Consider the following 15,043-nt stretch of genomic DNA (forward strand, 5'->3'; position numbering starts at 1 on the left):
TTATTAGTATTTTTTATTTACATGTCATCTCAGTTGTCCCTGAAGCAGAGAATTAAAAATAGATCCCAAAAGGTAGCTTAGCAAAATTATACAACATAATTATGCCTCACATACAGGGAATACTTTGCACTCAGAAGTGGGAGGTGGAGTTTTTGTTGCTCTTTTTCTTCAATTTTTCTCAAATTCTAAGCTTTGTATGACACTTTAAAAAAAATCCCAGATACTTTGAAATACAGAAAGAAAATAGATGCACACTGCTCATAATAACTGCATTGTACGGATGAATTTTGTTGTTGTTCAGTTTTTTCAGTTGTGTCTGACTCTTCATGACTCCAGCTGGGGATTTTTTGGCAAAGATACTGAAGTGGTTTGTCATGTTCTTAAGAATCTAGCTTGATTAATTTTTCCAGCTACTTATGCACATAAAGGGGTCATCAACATTTTCTTCCGTGAATGGGAGCTGTAGAATTTTGTGCACAAACGTGTCCTGTGCATTTCAAATCAATTAGGAAATTTTTTCTGATTGGATGCAGTTTCTGTGTCCACTCTGAACCCTTGTTAGGGAAGCTGACAGTAACAGACACAGCTAACACAAAGAAAGTAAACTGCTCTCTTGTAGGACTGCCTGTGGGTGAGGGAAGCTAGGAGCAGAGTGAAGAAAGAGGGATTACTAGCTAGCCCAGGACATGTGATGACTTGACTGTTTATCCCCCGGGGCATTCTGGGTACGTTAAAGATATAATCTATATTTAACTCTGCCTCTGAAAATGAACCGAGGGTGTTTCAGCCTTTCTCCCTCATGCTCCTAGTTCAGAGTTGAAGTGGACATCTTGCCTGGGGAGTCATAAACAAGAAGGTAAGCTATTTAAATAACATGTAAAAAAATGTAGGCAAACAAATGTTAGGATGAGTATATAATACCAGATAAAATAGCTGCTTTTGAGTATGGCTTTGCAAACTGCAGTATCAGTGAAATCTACAAAGATTGTAGATATTCTGAGAGCAGAAAAACATTGTTTGAAGAAAAAAAGTGGATCAATTTGGACAAAAACTTGAAGAGAGTTGGAAAAAAAGGGGGCCAGAAAATAAATAAGGAAGAAAAGGAAACCCCAAGTGGCATTAAGCAAACTTCATATTATTTCCTAAAGTTACAACTTCATTTCATAATTCATTGGAAAGGGGGACGAATTTCTTGCTTTCTCAATGGGTCAGGGATGGAAGGAGGCAGAGAATTTGGAACTAAAAATCAATAAATAATTTTTTAAAAAGGAGTAGAGAAGAGAGGAATAATAAAATGCAGTTTAATCTGAAAGTGATGAAAAGGCTTATAAGAATAGAAATGAAGTCCTAAAAAGGTCACTACTGCATTTGAGCTTACAGAGTTTGAAAGCATTTTCACAATTGTATTTTAGATGGCATATAAATTCTACCTGTTTACAGCGTAAACTCTGAATTTCAGGAATTTTTTTCAAGCCGTTCCAAGTAAAACTGTGGCTAGAGATACTTTTTTTTCTAGACAGTCTGAATTTTGGTGGTGAATGAGATCTATTGACATAGTACATATTTTCTATCTTAGCAAGTTGACTGTACACAGTACATATTTTCTGACTTAGCAAATTCAGATAATGGTAAAACTGTGGCAAAGTGAGTTATCTCTGTAATTATTAGAAGTTTGTTCTTAGAAAGTCACCATATTAAAATCTCTTGCTTTGAAAGGAAACAGATATGTGTACATAGTATATTGTTTAATTGTACATTATAAATCAATTGTTAGTATAAGTGATATAAACCTGTGACATCATACATATTTGTACTTTTCATTTTAAAGTGATACCAAAGATAAAGTATACATGCATGCATTCATTAATCCAATTTTTAGATCTCTAATAACTTAATTTGAAGCCCATTCATGAAGGAATACTGCATTAATTATGCCATATTATAGTCATTCCTCTGACTGTAAACACTTCTATGTAAGCTTATGTTACATGCATATATATATATATATATATATATATATATATACACTCAGGAAACATTTCAAACTTGTACTTTTTTCCCCTAAATCTTACCTTCTGACTTAGAAGCAATACTATGCATTGGTTCTAAATTCTGAGGCAGAAGAGCAGTAAGGGCTAGGCAATGGGGGTTAAGTGACTTGCTCAGGGTCACACAGCTAGGAAGTGTCTGAGCTACATTTGAACCCACGACTTGTCCATCTCTAGGTCTGGCTTGCAATTCACTGAGCCCCCTAGCTGCTTTTACTTTTAAGTCACAAACCAGTAGTTAATGTGAATAGTTAAATCTGAGATATCTCTTATATACGGGAGATATCAATTCTGTGATTTCTCTCTGTCTGTCCTTCTTTCCCTTTGCCTGCCCATCCCTCCGTTGTCTTCCATCTATCCATGCATCTCTCTTTCTCTCTCTCTCTTCCTCCCTCTCTCCCTGCTTCTCCCTTTCTCTCTCTCTCTTTCCCTCTCTCTTTCTCTGTCTCTCTTTCACTCTGTCTCTGCCTTTTTCTGTCCCTCTGCCCACCTGTTCCCTTGATTATCTTCCATCTCCTTCCTTCTCTCTCTCTCTCTCTCTTTTCTCTCTTCTTCTTTCTCTCTTTCTCTCTCTCTTCTCTCACTGTCTCTCTCTCTTTCTCTCTCCTCTCTCTTTTCCTTTCTCTCCCTCTTTCTCTCTCTTTCCCTCTCTTTCTTCTCTTCTCTTCTCTTCTCTTCTCTTCTCTTCTCTTCTCTTCTCTTCTCTTCTCTTCTCTTCTCTTCTCTTCTCTTCTCTTCTCTTCTCTTCTCTTCCCTTCTCTTCTCCTCTCTTCCCTTCTCCTCTCCTCTCCTCTCCTCTTCTTTCCTCTTCTCTCTCTCTCTCTCTCTCACAGATAAGGGAGTACTTGGCCTATATAAAGGAGCTAGCTTATCTCTGATACCTTCCCTACATACAATATCCATCTTGTACAAAGGAGATGTAAGATACATATATACATAGGTAGGATAGTAGAAGTCCTATATAATGGAGATAACACCTGCAAAATCTCCTATATATACAGTACCTCTCCTATATATAGATGCTTTACATGAATTACAATATATAACATACCTGTGATATTATCTCTATATACACAGTTCCTGCCCTATACTTAGGTGATATCATCTATATCATACCATATATATAGGAAATAGCACAAATAGGATAGTCTAATAGGTGATAACATATCAGTGCTATCTTATATATAGAAGATATTACATATGTATCACAAACATATAGATTTACATTAGTCATACTAACTACTGATTTGTAACTTAAAATTAAAATTAAAATGTACTATATGTACATTTATAAATATATATTTATCCCGTGCTTATCCAGAAGTGCTCACTATTGGAAGGCTAACTCTACGGGTATAATGAATGCTATATTCCAGTATGAATGGGCTTCAAATAACGATTTTAGAATTCTAAAGAGTTAAGGAATGAATGCATACCATCTCTTTTTAATATAAATATGTAAATATATAAATATATAATTTCTGCTTAATCTAGCATTATGTTATATATGTTATAACTTTTTCAAATTTGCTGGCTTCTTTCTGCCTGCCTCTGTACCTCTAGTTTTGCTCAGGCATTCCAGAAATGCTTTTTGGCTTGTGGTCCTTGCTGCTTAATGCTTTCACTTGCCTCTCTGCAACATCATAGTTGGACTTAATACTTAAGTTTACAGGTGGATTGTTCTCTCTCTGTCAGCTGCACATCCAAAGGGTCTTGAAGAAGGTTCAGTTTGCTCAAAGCAAACAAAAAAAGCTCAAGGAATTTCCTTTATGGCTACTTCGTAGTAATACGGGACTATTCGAAGGGATTCCAAAGGTATTCTCCCAGGGTCTCCCGGAGCTTCTCCAGAGGAGGAGGAGGAGGAGAAGGCGGAGGAGGACGCGGTCACGTGACTCCTGCTGGTCCCTCCCTATGACGTCACTGCGTTTGGAGCCGTAGCCCTAGAGAAAGGATGCTCTCCCAAACGGTGGGGCTAGGCTGAACGATGTTGCATTGCAGGTAAGAGGCCTCGTTTCCAAAACCTCATTGGGTTTTGGCTTTTGTTTTAGCCCACGTTTCCCCCTGCCGCCTTACTGTGTCGTTGGGCACGGTTAGGAAATGCTGGGTCTCGTGGCTGTGCAGGGCAAGCTTTAGGAGAGGGCGTGCAGGTGGCCCGGACGTTTTGCGGGCTGGCAGAGCAGGAGTCCCCTGGCTGACACCCCCAGCAGAGGCTCAGCGAGATGGAGCTGGGTGCTGAGCTAGGCCCATTGTCCAGGTGTCCTATTGCAAGCTCTGTAAGAGATCTGGGGGGATGGGGGTGGGTTGTGCATTCATTCCTTTCATGAAAACTCCTTTCCCAGCAGGGCAAAAGATAGGCAAGGCAAGAGGTGTTTTTGGTACCTTGACTCACTTCGTAATTTAAAACAAAAAAACAAAAACAAAAAACAAAAACAGATTGGAAGAAGGAGAGGCCATCTTCATTGAGAAATGAAAACTGCAATTATAAGGACAAAAATGGGGAACAGACGAGCTAAAATAGAAAATATTTCCAGACTGTTGTTGGATTGCTTAAATAACGGCTAATTGAACAAAATACCGTTGCTTTTTTTTTTTTTAATATAAATCAGCTTTCAGCTCCTCCAGATTTATCAAGGCCAAGACTTACTGAAACATGGAAACTTCCTATTGGTTAACCCTTTAGGGCACTTAACCATCAACACTTCTTTCAATAGTGTTTTGTTTTTGAAACCTGTTTTTTACCTAGCTTCATTTCACAGCATTTTTTTCATTATAGAGGGAGCTACTTCAGAAAAGAAGTGTTCTCCTGGATCCGTGTTTGTTTTTTGTAAAATAACTGATTTTTAAAAAATTTAATTACTTAGAACAAAATCCCCAAAGTTCTAGGAGCTTTGGGCTTCCAATTGTGGAAGAGTCGACAGTGACAGCATTTCTAAAAACAAACTGGCATTTATTGGAAGGAAAAGCTCAACATTCACTAATAAAGCACCCTTGGGCTCTTTTATCTTTTTCAAGGACTGAATGGAAGCTCTGGGTTTGCCAGAGGAAGAAGGGGCAGTGACTCAGCTGAAGATGAAAGGGTGGGGAGGGGGTGTCAGGTGACTTTTCAGTTCTTAGCATGACAGGGGCAGATTTTAAAAATATTTTTTTCAGGGCCATAGCTTTTGCTTAAAACTCTGACTGTTTCTTCAGTTATGCAGCTCAAACAACTATTTGCCTGTGAAAAGTCTAATTAGGGAAATTCAACAGTATTTTGCATTTGCAATATGAAATGTGCCCACTGGGTTAGCAAAGCAGTCCCTTCTCTGAAAGGCCCACAGTCTTAAATATTCATAAAGAGATGAGAGTGTCTGTATAACCAAAAACATTTTTTTGCTCCCATGACTGTTTGCATTTCAATTCCATTCTACTGAAGTGCAACCATGCTTTCTTTTTTTAATTATTTAAAATTTTTTTTAAATTTTATTTTTTTCCATTTGTTAACATTATCTTATTTGGTCATTTTCACACATTATTCATTGGAAACAAAGATCATTTTCTTTTCCTCCCCGCTTCCCACCATCCCTCCCGTAGCTGATGCACGATTCCACTGGGCATCACATGTGTCCTTGATTCGAACCCATTTCCATGTTGTTGGTATTTGCATTAGGGTGTTCATTTAGAGTCCATGCTTTCTTTTTAATACAGGTAAATTCCATTTTATTGTACTTTATTGCACTTTGTAGATATTGTGTTAAATGGAAGATTTGTGGCAACCCTGTGTCCAGCAGCATGTGCTCGCATCATGTCTCTGTGTCACATTTTGGTAATTCTTGAAATATTTCAAACTTTTTTCATTATTATATCATTATGGTGATCTGTGAACTTTGATGTTACTATTGTCATTGTTTTTGAGTATCCAGACTGTAGCCACATAAGATGATGATCTTAATTGATAAATTTTGTGTGTGTTCTTACCACCAACCACTTCTCTCGCCTTCCTTGGGCCTCCTTATTCTCAGAGACAGAATAATATTGAAATTAGGTTAATGAATAGCCTTACAGTGGCCTCTAAGGGTTCAAGTGAAAGGAAGAGTCAGTCAGTGCGGCAGACTTCATCCTGGTCTTATTTTAAGAAATAGTCACAGCCACCCCAAACTTTAGCATTTACTACACCGATCCATGGGCAGCCATCCACTTGGAGGCAAGACCCCCAGAGCAAAAAGCTTACAACTCTGAAAGCTCAGGGGATGGTTAGCATTTTTTAGCACAAAATATTTTTAAATTAAGCTATGTGCATTTTTAAGATCTATTACTTATATATTTAATAAACTAGAGTATAGTGTTACTATAACTTTTATATACACTGGGAAGCCAAACATTTATGTGAATGTCATTATTGTGATATTCACTTTATTGTGGTGGTCACTGCGTCCTTGGTGTGTTTACATTTTTACTTACTTCTTAGCTTGGTACTCACTTTCTAGTCCATGAAAATCTGGATTTACATCCAGATAAAATCTCCTTAATTCATCTTTTAAACAGTCAGATCCCAGAATGGCTTGTGGAAATCCCAGAATACCCAAACATACTTTTTGGGAAATCCATCCACTTTGTTAAGGGAGATATACATGTGTATTACTATGTAATAATGGTTAACATGTAAGGTTTACAAAGCACTTCCTTCCCCATAAATAAGTAGGACAAATATTATCATCTCATTTTACAGTCCAGGAAACAGGCTGAAAGAGATAAAGGGAGTGAGATTCCATAGCTAAAAAGAGCCAAGGCCAAGATTTGAATAAAAAATTTGACACTTAAAAAAATAATTAAAAAAATAAAATGTAAAAAATTAACATTTTTATTTAAAATGCCTTTCTTATGGGCCCTTCTACCTTTAAATATTATGCCACAGGGTCCAAGTAGTTCTTGAAGGAATGGCTGGGTGAAGGCAGAGCATTGTAGCACCTTCAATGCAGCACTGTAATAAATTGCAGGTATTTATTCAAAGAGGGGTGGCTTGTAATGATGCAGTGGATAGAGCACAGGCCTGGGGTCAGTCTTCCTGGGTTCAGTTCTGGCCTCTGATGCTTACTAGCTGTTTGATCCTGGACAAGTCACTTAACCCTGTTGGCCTAAAATGAGCTAGAAAAGGAAATGGCAAAGTGGCCATTTTCTTTGCCAAGAAAACTCCAAATGGGATCACCAAGAGTTAGAAACAATTGAAAACGACTAAACAGCAACCATAAAAAGTTGGTCAAATGGCAAACTAAGTTATTACTCAGTGGCTGCAAAGGGTATCATTGTATCAAAACACAATGGAATAACTGATTCCAACTATGGACCCAGTGATGAGATGATGATGATGATGATGATGATGATGATGATGAAGATTTTAAGATTTGCCAAAAAAAAAATGCTTTTACCAGCATCCCATTTTATTCTCAGAATCATTCAGTTAGTAAACACTTATTAAGTGCCCACTCTATGCCAAGCACTATGTTAATGGCTGGTTATGTAAAAAGAGTCAAAAGATAATCCTTTCCCTCAAAGAGCTCACAATGGGGGGGGGGGAACAATAAGCAAACATAACTTATGTGTCAACAAACTATTTACAGGATGAATACAAATAAATTAGAGAGGGAAGGCAGAAAACCCCTGGATATTATGGTCCATGAGGCCATGAAGAGATGGATATAAGTGGACAACAACAATATATAAAATATATGTAAAATAAATATAAAATAATATATAATATATATAATAATAATGTAATATAAAATAAAATAAATGCAAAAATATGTACAAATTAATTTGTTTGGTGGGATTGTTCTAGTAACTGGGGGAAATCAGGAAAGGGTTTATGGAGTAGATAGCACTTGAGCCAAGCCTTAAAGGAAACTAGCAACTCTAAGAGATGGACATGAAGCAGGATGGGAAGGTTCCTAGGCAATACCAAAATAAGAATATAGATAGGAAAATAGAGAGGGGATAGAAAGATATTTTCAAATATGAAAGTTAGTAAAAAGGCCAATTTGACTGGGTTGTAGTGTGCATGAGGGGAAGAAATGTGAGTTGTCAAGAAAAAGTTAAATTATATTCCCAATGCTCTTTAAGATGGAATGTTTGCATCAAAAAGGTTAAAAATAGTGTGTACTAGCAACTATCAGGAAGAACCTCTTATCTGAATTGACAAATTCCTTTGTTGGGTTAGAGACTAGACATCAGGTTTCATTGTTTCAGGGCATGAGGAAACTCCCTCTTGTGAGCCCCTGATAATTCTAGATAAATTAGGCATCTAAGAAGAGAACTGTTATGATCTTGGGCAAATCATGACTTCCTCAGGGCCTGCCTTCCAAACTATCACACCACAATGAAAGCCTTTAGTATAGGGTATTTAGAAGTTAAAAAAATAATATCTTTATTCAAAACAAAGCAAACAAAAAAAAAAACTCCCAACTTAAATGCATATGGCTCATTTCATACATATAGCAGAATATAAGAAAGGCTTCTTGAATCTCCATGTGTTCCATTTGCTTTTTAAAGAAAGTATTTAGTAGGTATTACATGTTATTGAAAAGATATTTCAGCAGAGCAATCAGTGGGATGGCTTTGGAAGACTGGCTTCTCTTGGGAAGATGATTGAGAGAAAGGAAGGAATCATTTTCCTGTGACTGCCTCTTTGAGATAGTGGCCCCTCTGATTGGTGGACCAAAATACTTCTCAGTTCCAAGATAATAAAGGCAATTATCTTTGTGGGAGCAGGGAGGGAATAAGTATTTATTAGTAGCTCTTATGGGTTAGGCACTATATGAAGCACTTTACAAATATTATCTCATTTAGATAATCTCATTTCTTCCTAGTAAATGGCAGCAATTATTTATGATTATAAATTATTACATAATAATACATGTAATATGTAATAAAATATTACATATTATATACATAATATACATAAATGCTCAGACAAAATAGAGTTGGGCTGGGGAATCTGCTAGCTTTGGTACTCGTAAAGCAGGTAAGTGATGGTTCTTTCATAAGGAACTATTTTGGGTTCTGATAGCCCTTTGCAGAAGCAATTTTTATAAAAATTGTCTACCTATTTGATCCTTTGTGCCATTGATTTAGGTAGTCTTTGCTGCTTCTTTCTTCCTTATTTTGTACATACTGTTTAAAAATCTTGGATGATCAATGAGGTAATAAGCATTTATTAAATATCTGTTCTCTGCCAGGCATTATGCTAGGTACCAGGGATATAAAAGCAAAAAAAATTAAACAATGAGGAATATATTATTGTCTCAGGAGAGACACTAACTCCTTGCCCACAGCTTTTTTTTAAATCAGTCAATTTAATTACATTTCCAGATTAGGTGAGACATTAAGGCAGACATCCATCATTAAATGGGGAATGGTAATTTCTGCTTGAGTGCAGAAATGAGTGGTTGCTACTCAATTCTGCCTTGTGAAGATGACTCCATTGGAAGGAAAGGTACTGGCTAAAGTCTTGTCATTAGAGCAGTGAAGATCTTTGGAAGCTATGGAAATATCCAAATGTAGGCACAAAAAGCCTATAATCACAGCATATTTTTGTATGTACACATGCACAGAAACAACAAACATACTTGAACATGTATAATATAGGTATTTTGTGTGTATGTATATACACTATAAGGTTTGCAGATCCCTAAAGGGTTTTGAGTGAATATGAATTTGCTTGATCTCATTTGATAACTCATTATAGCCCTGTGAACAAAGATACAAATAAGAAAATGAAGTTCAGAGAAATTGTATGATTTGTCTTTGGTGATAAAGCTAGCATGTCTTGGAGGCAGGATTTGAGCCCAGTTTCTTCTGACTCAAACCCAGTTTTATTTCTCTTAATACAAGTGGTCTCCATCCTCTACCCACTTTCTTCTCCTCTCACCCACCCAATCCACTAACCTTTAGATGGATTACTCCCCAAAAGGTTGTTTGTAAATTGGTTGTTTGGAACTTGGAATTCATTTTTCCTATAAAAAACAACAACAAACAAGCTTGCAAATGGTAGCTAGCTTCACAGAAGAGTCAACAAACAGCTAGTTAAGCCAGGTGTAGCTAGATTGGAGTGATAATGCTGAGAATTTAAGATGGGGATCCTTATATTAAATCAATGATTTAGAGCTAGAAGGGGCTTTAGAAACCATCTAAGGGAAGACTGGATCCTTACATTTTATGGATGAGGAAACTAAAGCCAGAAAGTTTAAATGATTTGCTCAGGATCCCCTAGGAAGGGCAGATAAGAGATGCAATTTAAACTTCTCTTCCTCCAAATCCAATCTTTTCCCACTTACTGAAGGTCAGGGGTCAAATTTGAACCCATATCTCTGGTATTACAAGCCTCTGAATTCTGGGCTTTCCAGTTTATAGATCGTTATTGTTTCATGTTCATCTTTGGGTATTTTACTCTTGGTTCCTCCTTTTGTATTTATCATTGAAAAATCTTGGTTAATCAATCAATTAACAATCAATGTATTCTTTACCTGTTCTTTTTCCAGGGATTGTGAATACTGGGGTATAAAGGCAGAAATGAAACGATAAGATGTTCACATTTCATTAGAAGAGGCATTTAAGTATATAAAAATATGTATATATTTATTTTTATTTAATATATTGATATATTTATTTTATTTATTATATGTTAATTATATTATGGATAATTATAGATAATTGTATTATTTATAATAGAAATAACAATATAATTTATGTTATTTTATATATTTATATATCTGTGTTTTATATATTTTTTATATTTATATATGAAACAAATACAAGGTAATTTCAGAGGGAGCCGTAACAGCTGGGGGGAAAAGATAAGGGAAGACCTCAGATTGAAGGTAATGTTTGAACTTTGAAGGAAACTGGAGATTCCAAAAAAAACAAAAGTAATGACATTCATTCCAGGAATGAGTAACAGAAATGGGAACCATGGAGAGCAGCATAGGAAAAGCCAATTTAACTAGATCAAAGATGCATGAAGAGAGCCTGGGAGTGAAAGGCATTCATTTTGAAACAAGTATTTATATTTGATCCTGGAGGTCATAGGGAATCTGTATTTTCAAACCCTTGTGTTAGAAGAACTACTCTGGCAGCTACATGGAGGATGGACTGGAGAATGGGGGAGTTATAAGGCAGGGGCTTAATCAGGGGGCTTTTGGAATACTTCAAGAGAAGGGTAACAAGGACCTCAATGAGCATGGTGGCTGTGTGAGTGGAGAGAATGGGACAGATGGGAGAGAGAGAAGAGATAAAACTTTACCATTGATGGAAATAGGTTCTGATCAAGGACACATGTAATACCCAGTGGAATTGCGCTTTGGCTACGGGAGGAGGGTGGGAGGAGGGGAGGGAGGGAAAGAATATGATTTTTGGAACCAAGGAATAATGTTCTAAATTGACTAAATAAAATAAAAAAAAAGAAACTTTACCATTGATGGATGAGAATGAGATGACTCCAAGGTTGTGTATCTGAGTAATTGGGAAAATGGTGGTGACCTTGAAAGAAGTAGGGAACTCTAGAATGGGGTATGGTTGGGGTAGGGGGAAGATAGTGAGCTCTTTTTTGGATATATTGAGTTTGAGATGTCTATGGAACATCTTTTACCCAGTAAGTAATTTATAATGTGGGATTGGATGGGGGTGAGGGAGGAATAGGGCTAAATCTCCATAATGGGAATCATCTAAATAAAGATGGTAATTGAATCAATGAAAGCCAATGAGGTTAACAAATGAAAGATTATATTTAGAGAATATAAAAGAGCCTAAGGACAGAGTCTTGGAGAACACACAAAGAGAGCATGAGGATGATGATTCAACAAAGGCAACTGAGAAGGATTGGCCAGACAGAGAAGAGGAGAACCAAGAGTGTGTCACAATAACTTAGAGAAGAGTGTATTGAGGAGAAGAGAGTGGTCAGCATTGTCACATACTGCAGGGAGGTCTAAAAGGGTGAGGATGGAGAACAGGCTATCAGATATGGCAATTAAAGAAATCACTGGTAACTTTGGAAGGAAAAATTTCCCTTGAGGTCAAAAGCCAATTTGCAAAGAGTTAGGAAATGAGTATAGATAGCATTTTCTATGAGTTTCTATGATCCTGGAAATGAAAGATCTGTTTTTGTTTTTTTTTTAACAATGAGGGAGACATTTAGGGAAACAGTATTGTTCCAAATTGTTGAGGCTTTAAAAAAACTTGTCTTTTCACTCATACTAACCCCCATCAGCTTTTAGTCTCCTTTTAATATGCAATTAAAATTAATTCCTATTTTGAGAAGTGTCATTTCTAAAGGCAGCAATGGGATTAGAATGAATTTCTTACTTTTGATAATATAGAATTAATATGCAGACCAAAAGCTCATTTATTTTATATGTTGTGTTTATACTGACTATTCACAATTTTTTTCTGTTTTTAAAATTAAATTTATTTTGGTTTTTGGTTACATTTTAAATTCTAAGTTGTCTCACTCCTTCTCCTCCCTGTAATAGAGAAGCCCACCATTTGACAAAGGGGTATGTGTGTGTGTGTGGGGGGGTATATATATTTATATATACCTATATATATATAAAACCATATAATATGTACTTTTACTTATCATTTCATCTTTGGAGGTAGACTTTCAAAGTTATTCTTTGAACTAATCAAGATTACTGTTACTGTATACAGTGTTCTCTTGGTTTTGTTCTTTTTGCTTTTCATTATTTCCTGCAAGTCTATACATGTTTTTCTAAAATCAGTCTGTTTATAGTTTCTTACAGCATATAGTTTCTTACCATCACAGTCATATGCCATCACTTGTTTAGCCATTCCCCAATGGATGGGCATCCCCACAATTTTCAGTTCTTTGCCATTACAAAAAGAGCTGTAATTAATATTTTAGGACATAGGGGTCCTTTCCCTATTTCCATTATCACCTTGAGAAACAAACCTAATAGAGATATTGGTGAGTCAAAGGGAATATAATTTTATAACTTTTTGTGCATGATTCCATATTGCTCTCCAAAATGGTTGGATTAGTTCACCAGTATTTTATTTCACCAGTAGTTTGTTAGTGTGTCCCAATTTTTCTACATCCCCTCTAAGATTTTCCATTTCCCCCATTCTGTTATCAAAAACTGTAAAAGAGGAGAGAATGGGAGATGTTAAATGATTGATAGACAAATTTCCCTTGTGCAGCCAAATTAGTGCCTAGACAGCTTCCTCTTTTCATCATTCTTAGAATTTGTGTTTGAGGGCCTCAAGAGCTGGCTTGCCCTAGAGTCTTTTCCTTCCTGTTCTTTTTCAAAGTTATTTGAAGTTTGTTATTTCTAAAGTCTCGTAGACATGTCAGACTGAGCCTGGAATTCCCCTTTTTTATTTCTTATGAAATCTGTGATATTATGATTACTTTCTTTTTAAGGCTTCCTTAATTATACTTTGATAACTAGGTTTTCCTTATTGGTCAGAATCTATCTGAAATAGTTCTCCTTAATGCTTTTTTCATCTTCTTTAAGTTGGAAATGAATAAGGCAAAATCTTATTGGATCAGTTGTTATTTTTAGGAAAAAGGAAATCCCTAAGAGATACCCCTGTTATTCTTTTATTTTATATATATATATATGTATATATATATATTATATATTATATATTATATATATTGTTATATATACCCCTGTCTGTTATTCTCTCTTGATCTTTCTTTTGGCTATAAATAATTTTTTACCTTATATCATGGGAAGATAAGTGGTTCAGTGGATAGATAGTTGATACCAAGTGTGGCATCAGGAAGACTCATTTTCTTGAGTTCATATCTGCTCCCAGACTCTTACCAGCTGTATACCCCTGGACAAGTCACTTAACCCTGCTTGCCTCAGTTTTCTCATCTATAAAATGAGCTAGAGAAGGAAATGGCAAAGCACTCCAGTGTCTTTGCCAAGAAAACCCCAAATAGAGTCACAGTCAGACATGACAACAATCACAACTTAATATTATTTTTGTTTGTGTACATGCCTTATTCTTTTTGTTAGATTTAAGTTCCTTGAGGGCAGGGATGGTGTCATTTTTCATCTTCATGTCTTTAGAATTGTATGTAATTGAAAGAGCTACTTCATGAATTACTCTGTTGAGTCTGAAAATAGGAAATGGATAAAAATAAGGATATTGTCTTTGATTATTGCTATTTCTTAGAAAAGTTTATCTAGTGTAAAATAGTTGGCACAATGAAGGGGCCCAAATAACCTAGTTACAGCCCACCAAAGTACATGATATTGAAAGGCAGCACAAATTTAGAGTGTAAGCTCAATGTCATAATGTTTCAGAGGAAGATGGTGGAAAATTAGAGATGGTACTACTTCACAAAATAAAGGATAGCAATAGTAGGGAAAATTAGTTACCAGAAACCTTAGTAAAAGATTTGAGGGCAATTAAGTGTGAAACCAGAAGATTAACAAAATAGACTCTAGATGGTTGATATTTACCATCATTGCTTTATCATTCTTTTACCATCATAAATAATAGTACTTTTATAAATAATAATAATAGTCCTCAGTAGGAGAGATAATTAAGAAGACAAAATCAGTGACACGGCATGGCATAATAGAAGAAACAGATTCCTTGGAATCCAAGGACCTCTTAATTCTTGCCTCTAATACAGACTAACCATTGAACTTTGGACAAAATATTTAACCTAGAAAATCTCTAAATTGCAGGATATTTTTCAATCTGGATGGAGAGAGAAAATTTCCTTTTAGAAAGTTTCTTGTACCAAAGGTCCTGTCCAAAAAAGGAAAAATAAAAGAGTTTTTAAAAAGCCTAATTTGGGCAAGTGACTGGCCCCACCAAATACAAATTATTGGAAGTGCCAAATTATATAGACATTTACTTTATAAGAAATGAAATTATTTTCAGATTCATAGCCTCTCCTTTTATTCCAACCTCAGCTGAGAAAGCAAGAAAAACAAAACTCCTGTTACAAACATATATAGTCAAACAAATTTAGGGATTACTTT

General features: G+C 35.9%; 1 protein-coding gene across 5 annotated transcripts in view; it reads left to right on the plus strand.

The window, feature by feature from the left end:
- Nucleotides 1-596: 596 nt before the first annotated feature.
- Nucleotides 597-15,043, plus strand: part of CLCN4 (chloride voltage-gated channel 4) — a 104,507-nt gene continuing 90,060 nt past the window's right edge. For 3 of the 5 annotated variants that reach the window (XM_016424789.2, XM_007500940.3, XM_007500938.3), the window contains exons 1-2: nt 597-856; nt 3,744-4,046. Coding sequence is in view for 1 of the 5 variants with exons in the window: in XM_016424788.2 (XP_016280274.1) it covers nt 12,015-12,057 (43 nt within the window). In the remaining 4 variants the exon portion in view is untranslated. Of the gene's footprint in view, nt 857-3,713; nt 4,047-11,776; nt 12,058-15,043 lie in introns of those variants that run through there. The other 2 variants (XM_007500939.3, XM_016424788.2) reach the window with 2 other exon arrangements.

Source organism: Monodelphis domestica, chromosome 8 (assembly GCF_027887165.1).
Source record: "Monodelphis domestica isolate mMonDom1 chromosome 8, mMonDom1.pri, whole genome shotgun sequence".
Lineage (NCBI taxonomy): Eukaryota > Metazoa > Chordata > Mammalia > Didelphimorphia > Didelphidae > Monodelphis > Monodelphis domestica.